This window comes from Ranitomeya variabilis, chromosome 4 (genome assembly GCF_051348905.1).
Source record: "Ranitomeya variabilis isolate aRanVar5 chromosome 4, aRanVar5.hap1, whole genome shotgun sequence".
In the NCBI taxonomy this organism is placed as follows: Eukaryota; Metazoa; Chordata; class Amphibia; order Anura; family Dendrobatidae; genus Ranitomeya; species Ranitomeya variabilis.
In genome coordinates this window covers 460,465,352-460,488,515 of record NC_135235.1, presented here as the reverse complement: position 1 = coordinate 460,488,515, position 23,164 = coordinate 460,465,352, and the positions used below count along the sequence as shown (strand labels likewise).

Genomic DNA, 23,164 nt, shown 5'->3' with positions numbered 1-23,164 from the left:
GGGGAATGGGGCTCCAGGTTGAAGTTAGCTGCATGTTTAGGCTAGGAAGGACCCAATATCCATGGACCTACCCAACATGATAATATCAGCTCACAGCTGTCTGCTTTAACTTTGCTGGTTATCAAAAATAGGGGGGCACCCATTTAGTTTTATTTAATTTGCTTAATACATGTACAGTAAGCTACACATCAAAGGCACTAATCATGCTGCAGATTTAAAAAAAAAAAAATGCACCACAAGCAAAACTACGTAGCACAGTGGGCATGAGATTTCTATAAATCCATCCACTTTGCTGGAACTGTAAAATGCTGCTTTTTGAGGCAGCTTTAACCCCTTCCCGACCCATGACGCCACGTAGGCGTCATGAAAACCCGTGCCAATCCGACCCATGACGCCTATGTGGCGTCATGGAATGATCGCGTCCCTGCAGATCGGGTGAAAGGGTTAACTCCTATTTTACCCGATCTGCAGGGAGAGGGGGAGTGGTGCTTCAGCCCAGGGGGGGTGGCTTCACCCCCCCGTGGCTACGATCGCTCTGATTGGCTGTTGAAAGTGAAACTGCCAATCAGAGCGATTTGTAATATTTCACCTAAAAAACTGGTGAAATATTACAATCCAGCCATGGCCGATGCTGCAATATCATCGGCCATGGCTGGAAACACTAATGTGACCCCCCCCCACCCCACCGATCGCCCCCCCAGTGCTCCGTTATAGGGTCCGGTCCCCTCCGTCCGCCTGCCGGCTCCCCCGTCCTGCTGTCCGCTCCCTCGTCTTCCTGCCCGCTCCCCCCCTGCTCCTATGTCACCCCCCCGTGCTCCGACGCCCCCCTCGTGCCCCGATCTCCCCCCCCCTTATACTTACCGAGGCTCCCGGTCCCCGTCCGCCTCCATCGTGGGCGCCGCCATCTTCCAAAATGGTGGGCGCATGCTCAGTGCGCCCGCCGGCCGGCAGATTCTTAGAGGTACATTTTGATCGCTGTGGTAGGTTCTATCACAGCGATCAAAATAAAAAAATAATAAATAACCCCCCCCCCCCCTTTATCACCCCCATAGGTAGGGACAATAATAAAATAAAGAAAATATTTTTTTTTCTTTTTCCACTAGGGTTAGGGTTAGAACTAGGGTTAGAACTAGGGGTAGGGTTAGGGTTAGGGTTACGGGTAGGGTTAGGGTTAGGGGTAGGGTTATGGCATGTGCACACAGAGCGGATCGGCCGCGGATCCGCAGCGGATCGGCCGCGGATCCGCAGCGGATCGGCCGCGGATCCGCAGCGGATCGGCCACGGATCGGCAGCGGATCCGCAGCGGATCGGCAGCGGATCCGCAGCGGATCGGCAGCGGATCCGCAGCGGATCGGCCGCGGATTGGCAGCGGATCCGCAGCGGATTGGCAGCGGATCCGCAGCGGATCGGCCGCGGATCGGCAGCGGATCCGCAGCGGATCGGCCGCGGATCCGCAGCGGATTGGCCGCGGATCCGCAGCGGATTGGCCGCTGCGAATTCGAAGCAGTTTTCCATCAGGTTTACAGTACCATGTACACCTAAGGAAAACCAAATCCGCTGTGCCCATGGTGCGGAAAATTCCGTGCAGAAATGCTGCGTTGTATTTTCCGCAGCATGTCAATTCTTTGTGCGGATTCCGCAGCGTTTTACACCTGTTCCTCAATAGGAATCCGCAGGTGAAATCTGCACAAAAAAACACTGGAAATCTGCTGTAAATCCGCAGGTAAAACGCAGTGCCTTTTACCTGCAGATTTTTCAAAAATCGTGCGGAAAAATCTCACACGAATCCGCAACGTGGGCACATAGCCTTAGGGTTAGGGTTGGAATTAGAGTTAGGGTTGGAATTAGGGCTAGGGTTTGAAATAGGGTTAAGATTAGGCTTGTGGTTAGGGTTACGGATAGGGTTAGGGGTGTGTTGGGGTTACAGTTCTGGTTAGGGTTGGGATTAGGGTTACGGTTGGGATTAGGGTTAGGATTAGGGTTGGAATTAGGGTTACGGGTGTGTTGCGGTTAGGGTTGTGCTTAGGGGTGTGTTGGGGTTAAGGTTGTGATTAGGGTTATGGCTACAGTTGGGATTAGGATTAGGGGTGTGTTGGGGTTAGTGTTGAAGTTAGAATCGAGGGGTTTCCACTGTTTAGGCACATCAGGGGTCTCCAAACGCAACATGGCGCCACCATTGATTCCAGCCAATCTTGCGTTCAAAAAGTCAAATGGTGCTCCCGCCCTTCCAAGCCCCGACGTGCGCCCAAACAGTGGTTTACCCCCACATTTGGGGTACCAGCGTACTCAGGACAAACTGGGCAACAACTGTTGGGGTCTAATTTATCCTGTTACCCTTGCAAAAATAAAAAATTACTTGCTAAAACATAATTTTTGAGGAAAGAACAATTATTTTTTATTTTCACGGCTCTGTGTTATAAACTTCTGTGAAGCACTTGGGGGTTGAAAGTGCTCACCACACATCTAGATAAGTTCCTTCGGGGGTCTAGTTTCCAAAATGGGGTCACTTGTGGGGTGTTTCTACTGTTTAGGCACATCAGGGGCTCTGCAAATGCAATGTGACGCCCGCAGACCATTCCATCAAAGTCTGCATTTCAAATGTCACTACTTCCCTTCCGAGCCCTGACGTGTGCCCAAACAGTGGTTTACCCCCACATATGGGGTATCAGCGTACTCACAACAAACTGGGCAACAAATATTGGGGTCCAAATTCTCCTGTTACCCTTGTGAAAATAAAAAATTGCTTGCTAAAACATCTTTTTTGAGGAAAGAAAAATGATTTTTTATTTTCACGGCTCTGCGTTGTAAACTTCTGTGAAGCACTTGGGGGTTGAACGTGCTCACCACACATCTAGGTAAGTTCCTTGGGGGGTCTAGTTTCCAAAATGGGGTCACTTGTGGGGGGTTTCTACTGTTTAGGCATATCAGGGGCTCTGCAAACGTAACATGATGCCCGCAGACCATTCCATCAAAGTCTGCATTCCAAAACGTCACTACTTCCCTTCCGAGCCCCGGCATGTGCCCAAACAGTGGTTTACCCCCACATATGGGGTATCAGCGTACTCAGGAGAAACTGGACAACAACTTTTGGGGTCCAATTTCTCCTGTTACTCTTGCAAAAATAAAAAATTCTGGGCTAAAAAAATATTTTTGAGGAAAGGAAAATTATTTTTTATTTTCATGGCTCTGCGTTATAAACTTCTGTGAAGCACTTGGGGGTTCAAAGTGCTCACCACACATCTAGATTAGTTCCTTGGGAGGTCTAGTTTCCAAAATGCGGTCACTAGTGCGGGAGCTCCAATGTTTAGGCACACAGGGGCTCTCCAAACACGACATGGTGTCCGCTAATGATTGGAGCTAATTTTCCATTCAAAAAGCCAAATGGCGTGCCTTCCCTTCCGAGCCCTGCCGTGCGCCCAAACAGTGGTTTACCACCACATATGGGGTATCATCGTACTCAGAACAAACTGGACAACAAAATTTTGGGTCCAATTTCTCCTATTACCCTTGGGAAAATAAAAAATTCTGGGCTAAAAATCATTTTTGAGGAAAGAAAAATTATTTTTTTATTTTCACGGCTCTGCGTTATAAACTTCTGTGAAGCACCTGGGGGTTATAAGTGCTCACTATGCATCTAGATAAGTTTCTTGGGGGGTCTAGTTTCCAAAATGGGGTCACTTGTAGGGGAGCTCCAATGTTTAGGCACACAGGGGCTCTCCAAACGCGACATGGTGTCCGCTAACGATTGGAGCTAATTTTCCATTCAAAAAGTCAAATGGCACGCCTCCCCTTCCGAGCCTTGCCGTGCACCCAAACAGTGGTTTACCCCCACATATGAGGTATCGGCATACTCAGGAGAAATTGCCCAACAAATTTTAGGATCCATTTTATCCTGTTGCCCATGTGAAAATGAAAGAATTGAGGCTAAAAGAAATTTTGTGTGAAAAAAAAATACTTTTTCATTTTTGCGGATCAATTTGTGAAGCACCTGGGGGTTTAAAGTGCTCACTATGCCTCTGGATGAGTTCCTTGGGGGGTCTAGTTTCCAAAATGGGGTCACTTGTGGAGGAGCTCCAATGTTTAGGCACACAGGGGCTTTCCAAACGCGACATGGTGTCCGCTAACGATGGAGATAATTTTCCATTCAAAAAGTCAAATGGCGCTCCTTCCCTTCCGAGCCTTACCATGTGCCCAAACAGTGGTTTACCCCCACATGTGAGGTATTGGTGTACTCAGGAGAAATTGCCCAACAAAATTTAGGATCCATTTTATCCTGTTGCCCATGTGAAAATGAAAAAATTGAGGCTAAAATAATTTTTTTGTGAAAAAAAAGTACTTTTTCATTTTTACGGATCAATTTGTGAAGCACCTGGGGGTTTAAAGTGCTCACTATGCTTCTAGATAAGTTCCTTGGGGGGTCTAGTTTCCAAAATGTGGTCACTTGTGGGGGAGCTCCAATGTTTAGGCACACGGGGGCTCTCCAAACGCGACATGGTGTCCGCTAAAGATTGGAGCCAAATGGCGCTCCTTCCCTTCCGAGCCCTGCCGTGCGCCCAAACAGTGGTTTACCCCCACATATGAGGTATCAGCGTACTCAGGACAAATTGGACAACAACGTCCCTGGTCCAGTTTCTCCTTTTACCCTTGGGAAAATAAAAAAATTGTTGCTAAAAGATCATTTTTGTGACTAAAAAGTTAAATGTTCATTTTTTACTTCCATGTTGCTTCTGCTGCTGTGAAACACCTGAAGGGTTAATAAACTTCTTGAATGTGGTTTTGAGCACCTTGAGGGGTGCAGTTTTTAGAATGGTGTCACTTTTGGGTATTTTCAGCCATATAGAACCCTCAAAATGACTTCAAATGTGAGGTGGTCCCTAAAAAAAATGGTTTTGTAAATTTTGTTGTAAAAATGAGAAATCACTGGTCAAATTTTAACCCTTATAACTTCCTAGCAAAAAAAAAAATTGTTTCCAAAATTGTGCTGATGTAAAGTAGACATGTGGGAAACGTTATTTATTAACTATTTTGTGTCACGTAGCTCTCTGGTTTAACAGAATAAAAATTCAAAATGTGAAAATTGCGAAATTTTCAAATTTTTTGCCAAATTTCCGTTTTTTTCACAAATAAACTCAAAAATTATCGACCTAAATTTACCACTAACATGAAGCCCAATATGTCACGAAAAAACAATCTCAGAATCGCTAGGATCCGTTGAAGCGTTCCTGAGTTATTACCTCATAAAGGGACACTGGTCAGAATTGCAAAAAACGGCAAGGTCATTAAGGCCAAAATAGGCTGGGTCATGAAGGGGTTAAAAATGTGATAAAAACTCATTGTAAAAAAATAGCCTAAAGGAAATTGACTTTTGGGTTTTTAGAAGTGAGAAAAAAGTGCAAGGATGCAATGTGGTAAAATGAAGCTCCATGTGCCTGTTGATTCCCCACACTGTTCTGGTCCTGCTGTTCCAGTATTTACAGTCCATCAGGGACATGCCTTGGTGATCTCAGACAACATACCACTGAGGCCAGTGATGGCCTGCACCAGTCATATGTCGGCCTGTTATTTCTTTAGCCAAGGTACACAGAGGCAATAGGGAGCCCCAGAGCTATTTTACTGGAATTTGTAGTGTATTAAGTCAATTAAGCCTTCTTTATTCTTTTATCACATTCCTCACCTCCACTTATGCACAATCACAGAATAAAAATAAAAATTAAAAGTCAGATTGGGGACCTACAGATTTCTCCCTCTACTAATTATACATACAGTACATCTTTGGATGAAATCAGGTAAGCGAGCCTGAATGTTTATACTAATACCTTTGTTTGGGTGTAGAATATAGGAATGGAAGAATGGACAGTGATAAATAACCAGGGCAGTATCAATCATCCTCCAACAGTACCATCTCTTAAGGGGATTGTCTTGTCTTAGGTTACAAGTCTGCCCCCATGTGACCGCAAGTATGAGGTTTGCATATTGCTGGCCACATTCTGACTAGACTTGCACTGAGCAAAGCCGCACACATCTAGTTGGCAGGTGACTGCATTTATGCAAATTGCTTATTTGCAATCATGCGCCCACCCCCGGAGAAACCTCACAGTGCATAGTGCACGCATACATCAGGGTCTGTAAATGAGAATATTTTTCTACAGTAAGGGTACCGTCTCACTATACGATTTACCAACGATCACGACCTGCGATACGACCTGGCCGTGATCGTTGGTAAGTCGTTGTGTGGTCGCTGGGAAGCTGTCACACAGACCGCTCTCCAGCGACCAACGATGCCGAGGTTCACTGGTAACCAGGGTAAACATCGGGTTACTAAGCGCAGGGCCGCGCTTAGTAACCCGATGTTTACCGTGGTTACCAGCGTAAAAGTAAAAAAAAACAAACAGTACATACTGACCATCTGATGTCCATCAGGTCCCTTGCCGTCTGCTTCCTGCTCTGACTGAGTGCAGCCGTACAGTGAGAGCAGAGCGCAGCAGTGACGTCACCGCTGTGATCTGCTCTCACTTTCCGGCCGGCAGACAGACAGAGCGGGAAGCAGACGGCAAGGGACCTGACGGACATCAGATGGTCAGTATGTACGTTTTTTTTTTTTTTACTTTTACGCTGGTAACCAGGGTAAACATCGGGTTACTAAGCACGGCCCTGCGCTTAGTTACCCGATGTTTACCCTGGTTACCAGCGAACGCATCGCTGGATCGCTGTCACACACAACGATCCAGCGATGACAGCGGGAGATCCAGCGACGAAAGAAAGTTTCAAACGATCTGCTACGACGTACGATTCTCAGCAGGGTGTCTGATCGCAGTAGCGTGTCAGACACTGCGAGATCGTAACGATATCGCTAGAACGTCACGAATCGTGCCGTCGTAGCGATAAAAATGCCACTGTGTAACGGTACCCTAAGTTCCATAGTGTTATGTCTTCACATGCTATTGTTAATGCGAGCTCATTAGTTACCAACATGCATTACCAATAACAATATGAAGTTACATTTAGACCTGCTTAGCAGCATTACTGGGATGAATGTCATTTTATTAGAGGTTTGTCCTTTTTCTGAAGATTTAACAGAGCAAAATAACTTTTAAGTACAGGACAGAGAAATATACTACAACTATATGGTCTATGTTAAACTAAATTGTAATGTTCACCAATCTTCTATACAAGGGGCAGAGTATAGTTCTATGCAATGACACATCCATATCCACTGCTATTTTTTGACTTGGCTCTTTAAATGCCACAAAATGACATTGATACCAAGACCCTACTTTTAAATGATTAAACTGACAGCTCTTTCTTAGATTTTCTTTTCATTCATTGATTTCATAGCAAACAATGGAAATCAGCAAGTGAAGGGCTGGTCGAGGGTCAAGGGCAGAAGCCAACAGTGTAAAAGCATATGTAAAAAAGCCAGGTGAACTGGTGATTTTTGATGATCTGGAATACCTGGCTCCGCTCACCAAAAAGAATGAGGATTTTGGGATGAACACTCATTTAAGATTAAATTAACGCAATTAAAATCGTGCCCACCAGCGGCTTATACTAACTTTGGTTTGGTGGGTTTCCAGTGGGAGCCATTTAGCAAATTTAGTGTCTCAGTTCCCAGCAGGGAGCCTGCTCTGTCGGACTGCTTGCAGAGCCCCAGTTCACCCCCAGTTCACCTTAAGGTACCGTCACACTCAGCGACGCTGCAGCGATATAGACAACGAGCCGACCTAAACTAGATCGCTGGAGCGTCGCTGTTTAGGTCGCTGTAGAGACGTCAAACACAGCAGCTCCACAACGATGCAGGAGCGATCCTGTGACGTAACAGTGACTCACTTATCGTTCTCACAGGTCGTTAGCTCCATGTTTAACATTGCTGGCATCGTTGCTTTTGCTGTCAAACACGACGATATACGCCGACCTGACGACCAAATAAAGTTCTGGACTTCTAGCTCCGACCAGCGATATCACAGCAGGATCCAGATCGCTGCTGCGTGTCAAACACAATGAGATCGCTAACCAGGACGCTGCAATGTCACGGATCGTTGTCGTTCTCGTTGTAAAGTTGTTTAGTGTGAAGGTACCTTTAGTGATTGGTAATTCACAACCAAAGTGGGGGCATTGATTCTTATTTATTTTATTTTTAAATAAAAATATTCTGCTTTCTACTGACCACACCTAGTCCTATCCTTGCCCCATAATTATTGGCAGATTAGCGCCTTGACAAGGCATTTTCTGTAAGCCCTGAATGAGGTTACCTAGGGCTATTAAATTAAATTAGCAGACTGGGAGTTTAGGTACAGCAATATTTTAGCATTGTAGTTGGTGTCTACATCTACTGAAGGGTACCAGCCCACTGTGTAGATCCTCAAGGGAGACTCCATCCGTAGACTCCTCAATAATATTATATCATGCAAATAAAACAAACATTTCTATAGTCCATAGCAAATGCATGCAACAGCCATTGTCCATCAGTATAAGGGACTTAACTGTAGTTGCATATAAATCAGAGTTTCTGCAATCTTTATCTTTCAAGATGCCTGAACATTTATATTTCTTCAGATAATCCAGTGTGCACTAAGGTTTAAGGGTATGTGTCCACGTTCAGGATTGCATCAGGATTTGGTCAGGATTTTTCATCAGTTTTTGTAAGCCAAAAGCAGGAGTGGGTGATAAATGCAAAAGTGGTGCATATGTTTCTGTTATACTTTTCCTCTAATTGTTCCACTCCTGGTTTTGGCTTACAAAAACTGATGAGAAATCCTGACCAAATCCTGATGCAATCCTGAACGTGGACACATACCCTAACTGTTCATAAACGTTCATAGGATTGTCATTACGGTATGCCCAATAAAGAAATGAGCTATACAAATAGATACTTACTTGATGAGCTTCCTCCCATGACTGTGTTCAGATGGTGAACTGATCAACTGACTGGTTCAGTATATTGGTCTTATATCCCAAATATCAACCCCCCTCCAGGATCAGCCTTTAAACATTTAAATGAGATGGGAATGGCTCACCTTAATCATTTTAAGTCTTGCCTTAGGATTTCACAAGGTTGGGTGTGTGCAGCATAAGGCTTGACAGAGTTTATGTCAATTTTGATTACTCAGAGAAAGTAATTAATTATTCAGGCGGCTGCAACAAGGCAAAAAGATGGAATGGACAGGGGCAATATATGTGCATCTCTATTACCATTAAATTCAATGGAAATTGCAGAAAAAGGACATCGAGCGCAGCAAGAGGAGAGACCCATGCACATTACTCATTGCCTGGATAGAGTGACCAAGAGACTGAGCCCATGTTCGTTTACCTACCTCACATGCTAAAAGTTGCACTAGCATGGTACTGCACTTAAATATGTTTTAATATATATGTCACATAATTAATAAGTTTAGATTCTGCAAAACACTGCTGGCAGATTGGAGTACCCTTTTAGGTCATTTCTTCATGACATTGATTACCTTTCCATTGGATTAGTGATAATTTGATTGGTGTATGCTTTATGCTTCTTTCCCACTATGCACTATTAATGTACATTTTCTGCACCTATAATGTAAGTTAGGTTACTTGTTTTCTTTGCATTTAATGCAGATTTGTCTCTTGTTCGTATGTTATCCTTAAAATAAATCAGCTTTTGTTTTTGATACTTCCGCTATTTAGTTTTCACAAAGCTTTATTGATAGTCATATGTGAACCATGTGTTTATAGTGTGTTTCTAGAGCAATAACGCACTAACCTTGCTTTTTTTATTTTACCTGTGGATTTTCACCATTTAATGCAAATCTAAGGGGAAAATCTGCATGTGGTGCCCCTGAGGGTCCAGTCACCACAGGTAAGTTATCCCCCATCCAAAGCATAGGGGATTTTTTGCTGGGTGGCTGAAAGTTGGGATCCTGAGAATGAGGCTTTACAGAGCCCTTTCTAAATTGTTAGGAGGTGGAGTTTGTCCACCTCTACTCCTTCTATTGTGCCCAAGCAGTTATAGTGATTAAATTAATGCAGAACAATTTCACTGATTCCAGTTGTGTGTACCGCAGACCGGAAGTTCCGGCTGATTAAGATGGAGCACAACACGCAGGATATGACACAGTGGGACTCGGCTGGATTCCAATATGTGGTCAACTGACTGGAAGTTGTGCGCCAGGAAGGGAGCCATCGCTGTGTATCATGCGTGCATGCTTGAAAAAGCAAGTCAAGAGTAAGTTCCTCCATGAGATCCATTCGTTCCTGTCGATATTCATACATGGGGCAGTCTTAGTTGCTTTGCTGATATTTTGATAATGCAGCAGCTTTTTGGCTATTTACTAGTTAATCCTTTTTTCTAAAGTCCCCTGATGAGACTTGCAATAGGAAGAAACGCGTCAGGCAGACCATGGGTAAATAATCAGAGCCATTTATTCTTGAATTTCATCATGCTCCACAAATGTTAAGGGTGGAATAATCGACTCTGAAGCTGGGCGAGATCACTCCTTTATGATTTATGCCAATATATGCTATACGGGACAGGCCTAGTTGCAGTGTATTTGTTTGATAATAATTGTAATCAGTGACTGGCAGTGAGATAACTGCATTTACTAATGGGATGACATTTCAATATGCACTATTATAACTGTATTGTGGTTGGTTATGAGATATTAAGGACCTATCAATGCAAGTGTAAGCAGGTTCGGGGATGTAGTAATGCAGGGAATGCAGAGCAAGGGTCAACAACAATGTGATTTAATTTACAAGGGCTCATACCCATATGTGAGAAAAAAAACGGTCCGATTTCATGACCAAAAAATGGACGAGTGCTATGCGAGTGTCATGCGAGTACAATGCGATTTTCACACCTAGCATCCGATATACATTTGAGTGCATTGTGATTGCTATCTGATTGCAGTGCAATTTTAACATGAACTTTTACATACAGCAGTTCTCTGTATGTAAAACTCATGTTAAAATCGCATTGTAATACACAACTGTACACATCCTTTTAAACCAAATATTCTTCAAAACATATATATACAGTATGTATATACAGTATATATATATATATATATATATATATATATTAGATAGATAGCTAGATTAAAAGCCGGCAAATGATCTGCTGCGTACAGTATAGAATAGAATAGGTTTTAATAGAATAGATAGAATAGATACAGTATATACACAAATAACATGTGTGCATATATATATATATATATATATATATATATATATATATATATATATATATATTAGATGGTGTATGAAAAGCAGGATGTGATTATTTGATTAAAAATTAACTTTTAATAAACTCGTTAAAATAGGGTGCCTGAAAAAACACATATAGGACAAACAGTATATCACCTTACAAGAAGGGAAATGCCAAAATTAGAAATACCAATGAACCGCACTGCTATAGACCTCACAATCCTGAGATTCCTATATACAGGACTGTCGCACACCTCAAGATGTACCGTCCTAAACCTTTTGGCAGTGCGGAATAATGTCAGCTTTCACCTCAAAAAGTCATTTAGCCAAACAAGAAATAGATTAAACCACATATATCCTATAGGTAAACAACTATTGCTGGCTGAATAAACAGACTACTTAAATAATGAGTGAAAGAAATGCAGAAAAACTACACAATCTCACCCTGTTGTCATAATGGGTAAGATAATAACCGTTTTTATATATAGCTGGTGTTATAACTGGGGAGATGGCACATACTCGTCCATACTAATCCCCCATCACTTGAAACCACCAGTATCTATGCAAGCCCCCAGATATAGGAATCTCAGGATTGTGAGGTCTATAGCAGTGCGGTTCATTGGTATTTCTAATTTTGGCATTTCCCTTCTTGTAAGGTGATATACTGTTTGTCCTATATGTGTTTTTTCAGGCACCCTATTTTAACGAGTTTATTAAAAGTTAATTTTTAATCAAATAATCACATCCTGCTTTTCATACTATATTTGATTGGTGGTCACAGCTTTCTATATATTAGATGGTGGCCCAATTCTAACGTATCGGGTATTCTAGAATATGCATGTCCACGTAGTATATTGCACAGCCCACGTAGTATATTGCCCAGCCACAAAGTATATAGCCCAGCCACGTGGTATATTGCCCAGCCACGTAGTATATTGCCCAGCCACGTAGTATATTGCCCAGCCACATAGTATATAGCCTAGCCACGTAGTATGTAGCCCAGCCACATAGTATATTGCCCAGCGACGTAGTATATTGCCCAGCCACATAGTATATTGCCCAGCCACGTAGTATATTGCCCAGTCACGTAGTATATTGCCCAGTGATGTAGTATATTGCCCAGCCACGTAGTATATTGCCCAGTGACGTAGTATATTGCCCAGTGATGTAGTATATTGCCCAGCCACGTAGTATATTGCCCAGTGACGTAGTATATTGCCCAGTGACTTAGTATATTGCCCAACGACGTAGTATATTGCCCATAGAAAGTATTGGCCACGGCACTCAGGGATTCTTGGGAGGTGCTCAAGTAGGGGATCCAACCCGTAGTAGCAAATATAATAATTCTTGGCACTCAGGAGAAATTTGTAGAATGATTCAAAAAGTAGATTTTTATTCTAGTGCATCCAGCTCAACATATAAACGTTTTCGGTCTCGACAACTGAGACCTTCATCAGATATAGTTGTCAAATGCTGTAATGTATATACAAAAGAGATGAGAGAAATATTTTTTAAATAAAGAAAATACTGTTTGCACAATTATACAAAAACAAAATGATGAATAATATGATCCATATTATACTAAACAAAATGACGGTCTGCATACAAATATCGATAGTAGCATGCAGCGCAGAAGGCAGAAAAAGGTGGATCCGGCCTGAATCAGCGTGCGTTGTGAGTCCTGTTCAACAGAGTGCTGGAGAGTGTACACATGTTAAGGATATACTAGGTAGGAGAGAAAATAAACATGGGTAACATGGAACAGGTAGCATAAGTAGACATCGGGATGTGATCTGGTGATGGATATGATAAGATATAAAGCACACACTGTCCTAGGTAAAGGATACGGGAAGTGGACCAACCTCCACTAGTAGGTGTAGGGCTACGCACAGTGAGCTATCTGTAAACATGAAAGAAATTATACGCATCAGAGTGTACATGGTAGACAAGACAAGAAGGACAAACCATGAGGATGGCACAGTGACGGAACACGAGATAACCTGTGGAATGCATGCCATAATGACTAACGGGGTGACCACCCTAAAACCAGATTGCTGCTGAGTGATAAACGGGCACCCATGGTCCAGGGAAGTTTACCTGGAGGACACTGGTAGTGTGTATGAGTCACACACTGTGTGTGTAGCCGAGGAGCGGGAGAGCAATGCGTCTGTGAATGCAAAGATATGGGACCGTGTGAGGCAGCTTTAAGGGTACCACAGGAGGCTATCATGGGCCTGGAAGTCAGTCATACCTGAAAGCACTGGACGGCAGTATAGGCGCTTGTGGTAATGCGAGATACTCGCAAAATGAGGAGCGCTGTGGACAGAAGTTATGAGCAGGGGGGTTAAATAGGACTAAAGCCAACGTGGATAAAGGCCAAGCCAGCGGGGAGCTGGAACCGGTTATGGTATTACCTGGATGTTGCCGCTGTCAGGGGTGGAGAGGACGCTGCGCTGCTGTGCAGGAGGGAGCTCCCGGGGCTGCTAGGGGAAGCGCAGCACTTCCGGGTATAAGAGCACACAGGGAAGAGTCACCTGACGTGTGACGTCATCAGGTCATGTGATCGGAGAGGCCGGCTCATGCGCAGAGGAGCTGAGGGGCTAACAGGGAATCAGCACAGGGAACAGACAGCGCTTGTATGGCAAGCTCAAGGGGACACAGTGAATGAATGTAACGCTGCATTGCAGCATATAGAGAAGGCTAAATGATGGGAACAGTAGTGTGAACTAGACTATCAAAAGGCTATCTGGTATGGGTCACCCCGATTATATAGAGACATGATTAACCCTCTATATAAAGGCATACAGTGCATACTATACCGTGTGCAGTGTTACGTGCGAGAGGTGCGTTTAACGGTTCTGTGGAGAGAAACAAAAAAGGAGCACAAGTTAAAGACATCCATACTAGCTACAATGTTACATTATACAAAACAGTGTTAAAATACATATGAAATAAATGATAACATATGTGTACGATATTACAAAAATGCCGAGACGTCGTAGTCTCTATTGAGTCCCTTTGGTTCTAAGGTCTGCAGGGAGTAAATCCAGTAAGCCTCCCTTTTGAGAAGTAAACTAACGCGGCTTTGGCCCCTTCTTGGAGTATCTACCTGTTCCAGGACTTGAAAACGGAGCTGCGAGATATTGTGATTTTGTTTAGAAAAATGGTAGGGGAGGGGTAGATGTGTCTTGTTGCAACGGATTGTAGATTTGTGTTGAGCCACTCTGTCTCTAATTGGCTGTGTGGTTTCACCCACATATGTCAACCCACAGGGGCATTTGATGATATATATCACATGTGTGGATTCGCAGGTAAAGAAACCTTTTATGGGAATGGCCTTGCCCGTCTGGGGGTGAGAAACTGACGGACCCCTCTGGACATTGCTACATTGTTGGCAACTAAGGCACGGGAATGTACCTTGTTTCTGGGTTTGTAAGAACAATTGTTTGGGCACCCTGATGTTAGAGCCAATGTCCGCTTTGACCAGCCTATCCCTAAGATTTCTAGCTCGTTTGTAGCAGGGCATGAAAGGTGCTCCAAATTCTGGAATACCAGGATAGCTTTTTGTCAGGATACTCCAGTGTCTCCTGATGGTAGACTGAACCATATTGGAGAAGGGATGAAATGTGGAGACAAAAGGGATTCTCTTGCGGTTATCTTTGGGTCTAACCACTGAGGTATTACGTTGGGCCTCTGTGAGGATGTGTTGTGGATACCCCCGATTGGAGAATTTTTGTTCCATCTCACCTAGTCTAGTTTTCTTGATCTTGTCATCTGAGACAATCCTTTCAACCCTGTGGAATTGGGACTTCGGGATGGAATTTTTTATGGAAGGTGGATGGCAACTGGTGAAGTACAGGAGGCCGTTACGGTCCGTTGGCTTGGTGTATAAATCAATAGAAAGGCGGCCGTCCCTTTCCTTGTAGATAAGGGTATCTAGAAAGCTAATTTTAGAGTTGTCATGTTGTAAAGTGAAACCGAGTTCGGGCCAGATACTATTGATGTGTTGATCAAAGATTATTAACGACTCAAGAGGACCGTCCCACACGCAGAAAATGTCGTCGATGTATCTGCGCCATACCCTACAGTGGGAGGTGAATAGAGGATGTTCATACACAAAGTCATTTTCAAAGGCTGCCATGTATGCATTGGCGTAAGGGGGCGCTACGTTCGCGCCCATTGCAGTACCCTGTAGCTGGGCATAATATGAATCTTGGAACATGAAGTAATTGTCTCTCAGGACTAGATTTAACAGATCTGCACAGAAGTGGCGAATTTTAATGTCAACTTTATTGTCTAGCAGGAGCCTATCGGTAGCAGCCAGGCCTTTATCATGAACGATGGATGTGTAGAGACTATTCACGTCCCATGTGATTAGTAGGGAGGAGGGAGATATGGGGCCTAAGGTTTTTATGACTTGAATGAATTCACCAGTGTCCAAAAGAAAGGACCGGGTGGTTTTGACGAGTGGAGTGAGAATTTTCTCTAGGACTATGGACAGTGGCGAGAGTACAGAGTCTGTCAGGGACACAATGGGCCGACCTGGAGGTTTGGCTAGTCTTTTGTGTATTTTGGGTAGGATGTACAGGATGGGAGTTATCGGGTCTTTCTTAATGAGAAAATCTCTCATTTTACTGTCTATGGTGCCATTTTGTATGTGAAAATCAATGATTGGTGCAATTTTTTTCACCAATTCATTGAGAGGGTTGTGTGGTATTAGTTTATATACCGTAGTGTCCCCCAGTTGCCTGTACACCTCCTCCAGGTAATCAGTTCTATCCATTATTACCGTTGCTCCCCCCTTATCCGCCGGTTTTATAATAAGGGATTTATCAGACGCCAGTTGCTCTAATGACAGTCTTTCAGAAGGTGAAAGGTTGGGCTGAAAATGGAACTTCCCTTGTTCCATTTTTCGAGTTAGTGAGTGGATGTCCCTTTCAACAAGGGATACAAAAGTTTCAACTGGGGGATCCGACCGGGGTGGCATGTAGGAACTGTGGTTCCGGAGCCCCAGGCTCTGGAGTTCCAGGAGAGTTTTTTCACCCCTGGCAGGGTTTACCACCGGAGGTTGTGCTGCAAAATGAACCCGAAGTCTGAGGTTCCGGTAGAACCTTTGAAGGTCCATATTAAGTTCAAAAGAGTTGAACCTGTATACCGGGCAGAAGGACAAACCCTTCTGGAGTACAGCCAGTTGTTGTGAGTCCAGGTTTTTTGATGAGATGTTCACCACTAGGGGGAGATCCATACCTGTGAGCGTGTTGTCATCTGGTCTCTGGAGTCCCCGGTGGCACTGGCCGCCCCGCCTCGTCTTCCTCTTCTGCGACCTCGGCTGTTCCCTAAAAAAGAAGCAGAGCTTGAGGTACCGGGTCTGCTGTCGGTGGATCCAGAAGAGCTTCTTGAGCTGTGTCGCCTGGTGGAAGGCCGAATATCTCGCCATTGATAGACCCGGTTCTGTAGGTAGTCTTCGGTATCCCGTAGGAACTTGGACCTCTTTCTCTTTTCGACCTCCAATCTGTGCTGCCGTAGTTGTTCCTGATTCTTTATCTTTAATTCCTGGAATTCTTCCTGGGGCATCGTGCTGGTTAGTTGAGACTCGATGGCCTGTATCTGAGTATTGACTGAGTCCAAGTTCTTTTGAAGATAGGAGAGAGTGAGAGTCATTAGATCGGCTGAGCATTTGTTTAAAATGTGTTCAAATTTTTCACAATACTCCTTGTCTTCCCTGAAGAAGGTTGGTTGTAGGGGGACCCGCAGGCCACGTGGGATCCTCTGGACTCGAAGGTACTCGGCAATGGTAACGATATGTAATTCAAGATTGACCGCTCTTCTGGATTCACGTTCCAGGTCACGGTTCTTTAATTCCTTAGTTGGAATTTGGAGAAAATCGCTAGGTGCGGTAACTTTAGAGAGAATTTCTGCCGCCTCTGCTGCATTAAAGGAAAAGGTTTCAGACATCGTCCAAGGTGCTCGTGTACGGAAACAGCATATAGAAAGTATTGGCCACGGCACTCAGGGATTCTTGGGAGGTGCTCAAGTAGGGGATCCAACCCGTAGTAGCAAATATAATAATTCTTGGCACTCAGGAGAAATTTGTAGAATGATTCAAAAAGTAGATTTTTATTCTAGTGCATCCAGCTCAACATATAAACGTTTTCGGTCTCGACAACTGAGACCTTCATCAGATATAGTTGTCAAATGCTGTAATGTATATACAAAAGAGATGAGAGAAATATTTTTTAAATAAAGAAAATACTGTTTGCACAATTATACAAAAACAAAATGATGAATAATATGATCCATATTATACTAAACAAAATGACGGTCTGCATACAAATATCGATAGTAGCATGCAGCGCAGAAGGCAGAAAAACGTGGATCCGGCCTGAATCAGCGTGCGTTGTGAGTCCTGTTCAACAGAGTGCTGGAGAGTGTACACATGTTAAGGATATACTAGGTAGGAGAGAAAATAAACATGGGTAACATGGAACAGGTAGCATAAGTAGACATCGGGATGTGATCTGGTGATGGATATGATAAGATATAAAGCACACACTGTCCTAGGTAAAGGATACGGGAAGTGGACCAACCTCCACTAGTAGGTGTAGGGCTACGCACAGTGAGCTATCTGTAAACATGAAAGAAATTATACGCATCAGAGTGTACATGGTAGACAAGACAAGAAGGACAAACCATGAGGATGGCACAGTGACGGAACACGAGATAACCTGTGGAATGCATGCCATAATGACTAACGGGGTGACCACCCTAAAACCAGATTGCTGCTGAGTGATAAACGGGCACCCATGGTCCAGGGAAGCTCCTCTGCGCATGAGCCGGCCTCTCCGATCACATGACCTGATGACGTCACACGTCAGGTGACTCTTCCCTGTGTGCTCTTATACCCGGAAGTGCTGCGCTTCCCCTAGCAGCCCCGGGAGCTCCCTCCTGCACAGCAGCGCAGCGTCCTCTCCACCCCTGACAGCGGCAACATCCAGGTAATACCATAACCGGTTCCAGCTCCCCGCTGGCTTGGCCTTTATCCACGTTGGCTTTAGTCCTATTTAACCCCCCTGCTCATAACTTCTGTCCACAGCGCTCCTCATTTTGCGAGTATCTCGCATTACCACAAGCGCCTATACTGCCGTCCAGTGCTTTCAGGTATGACTGACTTCCAGGCTCATGATAGCCTCCTGTGGTACCCTTAAAGCTGCCTCACACGGTCCCATATCTTTGCATTCACAGACGCATTGCTCTCCCGCTCCTCGGCTACACACACAGTGTGTGACTCATACACACTACCAGTGTCCTCCAGGTAAACTTCCCTGGACCATGGGTGCCCGTTTATCACTCAGCAGCAATCTGGTTTTAGGGTGGTCACCCCGTTAGTCATTATGGCATGCATTCCACAGGTTATCTCGTGTTCCGTCACTGTGCCATCCTCATGGTTTGTCCTTCTTGTCTTGTCTACCATGTACACTCTGATGCGTATAATTTCTTTCATGTTTACAGATAGCTCACTGTGCGTAGCCCTACACCTACTAGTGGAGGTTGGTCCACTTCCCGTATCCTTTACCTAGGACAGTGTGTGCTTTATATCTTATCATATCCATCACCAGATCACATCCCGATGTCTACTTATGCTACCTGTTCCATGTTACCCATGTTTATTTTCTCTCCTACCTAGTATATCCTTAACATGTGTACACTCTCCAGCACTCTGTTGAACAGGACTCACAACGCACGCTGATTCAGGCCGGATCCACCTTTTTCTGCCTTCTGCGCTGCATGCTACTATCGATATTTGTATGCAGACCGTCATTTTGTTTAGTATAATATGGATCATATTATTCATCATTTTGTTTTTGTATAATTGTGCAAACAGTATTTTCTTTATTTAAAAAATATTTCTCTCATCTCTTTTGTATATACATTACAGCATTTGACAACTATATCTGATGAAGGTCTCAGTTGTCGAGACCGAAAACGTTTATATGTTGAGCTGGATGCACTAGAATAAAAATCTACTTTTTGAATCATTCTACAAATTTCTCCTGAGTGCCAAGAATTATTATATTTGTAGTATATTGCCCAGCCACGTAGTATATTTCCCAGCCATATAGTATATTGCCCAGTCACGTAGTATATAGCCCAGTGACATAGTATATTGCCCAGTGACGTAGTATATTGCCCAGCCACATAGGATATAGCCCAGCCACGTAGTATATTGCCCAGCCACGTAGTATATTGCCCAGCCACATAGTATATTGCCCAGCCACGTAGTATATTGCCCAGTCACGTAGTATATTGCCCAGTGACGTAGTATATTGCCCAGCGAAGTAGTATATTGCCCAGCCACATAGTATTATGCCCAGTGATGTAGTATATTGCACAGCGACGTAGTATACAGCACAGAGCCACGTAGTATATTGCCCAGCCACGTAGTATATTGCCCAGCCACGTATGTCACAGGTTAAAAAATAAAAAATAAACATATACTCACCTTCCGATCCGAGGGCCCCTTGTAGTTCTAACATACTCACCATACTTGTAGTTCTGTCGCCTGCGCGGTACAGGCGGCAGATTCCGGTCCCAGGGTGTGATGACGTCGCGGACACATGACCGTGACGTCATGACAGGTCCTTCTCGCGCAGGCGCACAGGGCCTTTGATGACGTCACGGTCACATGACCGTGACGTCATGGCAGGTCCTTCTCCCACACGATCCTTGCTACCGGAACCTGCCACTTGCACGGAGTGGTTACCGGAGGGTCGCAAGGACCGGGAAAGGCAGCGGAAGGTGAGTATATAATGATTTTTTATTTTTTTTTATTTTTAACCCCTTCACCCCCAAGGGTGGTTTGCACGTTATGGACCGGGCCAATTTTTACAATTCTGACCACTGTCCCTTTATGAGGTTATAACTCTGGAACGCTTCAACGGATCCTGGTGATTCTGACATTGTTTTCTCGTGACATATTGTACTTCATGATAGTGGTAAAATTTCTTTGATATTACCTGCGTTTATTTGTGTAAAAAATGGAAATTTGGCAAAAATTTTGAAAATTTCGCAATTTTCCAAATTTGAATTTTTATACAATTAAATCACAGTGATATGTCACACAAAATACTTAATAAGTAACATTTACACATGTCTACTTTACATCAGCACCATTTTGGAACCAAAATTTTTTTTTGTTAGGGAGTTATAAGGGTTAAAATTGACCAGCAATTTCTCATTTTTACAACACCATTTTTTGTTTAGGGACCACATCTCATTTGAAGTCATTTTGAGGGGTCTATATGATAGAAAATACCCAAGTGTGACACCATTCTAAAAACTGAACCCCTCAAGGTGCTCAAAACTACATTCAAAAAGTTTATTAACCCTTCAGGTGTTTCACAGGAATTTTTGGAATGTTTAAACAAAAATGAACATTTAACTTTTTTTCACACAAAATTTACTTCAGCTCCAATTTGTTTTATTTTACCAAGGGTAACAGGAGAAAATGGACCCCAAAAGATGTTATACAATTTGTCCTGAGTACGCTGATACCCCATATGTGGGGGTAAACCACTGTTTGGGCACATGACAGAGCTTGGAAGCGAAGGAGCGCCATTTGACTTTTCAATGCAAAATTGACTGGAATTGAGATGGGACGCCATGTTGCGTTTGGAGAGCCACTGATGTGCCTAAACATTGAAACCCCCCACAAGTGACACCATTTTGGAAAGTAGACCCCCTAAGGAACTTATCTAGATGTGTTGTGAGCACTTTGACCCACCAAGTGCTTCACAGAAGTTTATAATGCAGAACCGTAAAAATAAAAAATCATATTTTTTCACAAAAATGATCTTTTCGCCCTCAATTTTTTATTTTCCAAAGGGTAAGAGAAGAAATTGGACCCCAAAAGTTGTTGTACAATTTGTCCTGAGTATGCTGATACCCCATATGTGCCCAAACCAAACCACTGTTTGGGCGCATGGGAGAGCTCGGAAGGGAAGGAGCGCCGTTTGACTTTTCACTGCAAAATTGACAGGAATTGAGATGGGACGCCATGTTGCGTTTGGAGAGCCACTGATGTGCCTAAACATTGAAACCCCCCCACAAGTGACACCATTTTGGAAAGTAGACCCCCTAAGGAACTTATCTAGAGGTGTGGTGAGCACTTTGACCCACCAAGTGCTTCACAGAAGTTTATAATGCAGAGCCGTAAAAATAAAACAAACATTTTTTCCCATAAAAATTATTTTTTAGCCCCCAGTTTTGTATTTTCCCGAGGGTAACAGGAGAAATTGGACCCCAAAAGTTGTTGTCCAATTTGTCCTGAGTACGCTGATACCCCATATGTGGGGGGAACCACCGTTTGGGCGCATGGGAGGGCTCGGAAGGGATGGAGCGCCATTTGGAATGCAGACTTAGATGGAATGGTCTGCAGGCGTCACATTGCGTTTGCAGAGCCCCTAATGTACCTAAACAGTAGAAACCCCCCACAAGTGACACCATTTTGGAAAGTAGACCCCCTAAGGAACTCATCTAGATGTGTTGTGAGAGCTTTGAACCCCCAAGTGTTTCAGTACAGTTTATAACGCAGAGCCATGCAAATAAAAAATATTTTTTTTTTCCCACAAAAATTATTTTTTAGCCCCTAGTTTTGTATTTTCCAAAGGGTAACAGGAGAAATTGGACCCCAAAAGTTGTTCTCCAATGCGTTCCGAGTACGCTGATACCCCATATATTGGGGTAAACCCCTGTTTGGGCGCACGGGAGAGCTTGGAAGGGAAGGAGCACTGTTTTACTTTTTCAACGCAGAATTGGCTGGAATTGAAATCGGACGCCATGTCATGTTTGGAGAGCCCCTGATGTGCCTAAACAGTGGAAACCCCCCAATTATAACTGAAACCCTAATCCAAACACACCCCTAACCCTAATCCCAACGGTAACCCTAACCACACCACTAACCCAGACACACCCCTAACCCTAATCCCAACCCTATTCCTAACCCTAGCCTTAACCCTAGCCCTAACCCTAGCCCTAACCCTAACCCTAGCCCTAACCCTAATGGGAAAATGGAAATAAATACATTTTTAAATTTTTTTTAATTTTTCCCTAACTAAGCGGGTGATGAAGGGGGGTTTGATTTACTTTTATAGCGGGTTATTTAGCGGATTTTTATGATTGGCAGCCGTCACACACTGAAAGACGCTTTTTATTGCAAAAAATATTTTTTGCATTACCACATTTTGAGAGCTATAATTTTTCCATATTTGAGTCCACAGAGTCATGTGAGGTCTTGTTTTTTGCGGGACGAGTTGATGTTTTTATTGGTAACATGTTCGGTCACGGGAGATTTTTTGATCGCTTTTTATTCCGATTTTTGTGAGGCAGAATGACCAAAAACCAGCTATTCATTAATTTCTTTTGGGGGAGGCGTTTATACCGTTCCGCGTTTTGTAAAATTGATAAAGCAGTTTTATTCTTCGGGTCAGTACGATTACAGCGATATCTCATTTATATCTTTTTTTTATGTTTTGGCGCTTTTATACGATAAAAGCTATTTTATAGAAAAAAATAATTATTTTGGCATCGCTTTATTCTGAGGACTATAACTTTTTTATTTTTTCGCTTATGATGGTGTTTTGCAGCTTGTTTTTTGCGGGACAAGATGACGTTTTCAGCGGTACCATGTTTATTTATATCCGTCTTTTTGATCGCGTGTTATTCCACTTTTTGTTTGGCGGTATGAGAATAAAGCGTTGTTTTTTGCCTCGTTTTTTTTTTTTTTTTTTTACGGTGTTCACTGAAGGGGTTAACTAGTGATATAGTTTTATAGGTGTGGTCGTTACAAACGCGGCGATACTAAATATGTGTACTTTTATTGTTTGATTTTTTTATTTAGATAAAGAAATGTATTTATGGGAATAATTTTTTTTTATTATTTATTTATTTAGGAATTTTTTATTTTTTTTTCCACATGTGGACATTTTTTTTT

General features: G+C 43.4%; 2 protein-coding genes and 1 long non-coding RNA gene across 3 annotated transcripts in view; 1 reads left to right on the top strand and 2 right to left on the bottom strand.

The window, feature by feature from the left end:
- The window catches only part of LOC143765203 (protein-glutamine gamma-glutamyltransferase E-like), a 126,925-nt gene extending 117,970 nt beyond the window's left edge, over positions 1-8,955 (bottom strand). The window contains exon 1 of the mRNA XM_077251640.1: positions 8,875-8,955. Coding sequence (XP_077107755.1) covers positions 8,875-8,893 — 19 coding nt within the window. The 5' untranslated portion in view covers positions 8,894-8,955. The remainder of the gene's footprint in view (positions 1-8,874) is intronic.
- Positions 8,956-12,443: 3,488 nt separating this feature from the next.
- Positions 12,444-17,983, bottom strand: LOC143765204 (uncharacterized). Its single transcript, XM_077251642.1, has 5 exons — positions 17,748-17,983; positions 16,423-17,596; positions 13,995-14,033; positions 13,023-13,075; positions 12,444-12,871 (listed from the first exon to the last, which is right to left on the bottom strand). Exons 2-5 carry the CDS (start codon positions 16,850-16,852, stop codon positions 12,752-12,754), a joined length of 642 nt encoding a protein of 213 aa, XP_077107757.1. The 5' UTR covers positions 16,853-17,596; positions 17,748-17,983; the 3' UTR covers positions 12,444-12,751.
- Positions 17,984-18,276: 293 nt separating this feature from the next.
- On the top strand, positions 18,277-19,245 carry LOC143765205 (uncharacterized). The gene is made up of 4 exons (XR_013213339.1): positions 18,277-18,333; positions 18,418-18,487; positions 18,685-18,737; positions 18,889-19,245. It is a non-coding gene; the product is annotated as an uncharacterized LOC143765205 (long non-coding RNA).
- Positions 19,246-23,164: the final 3,919 nt, after the last annotated feature.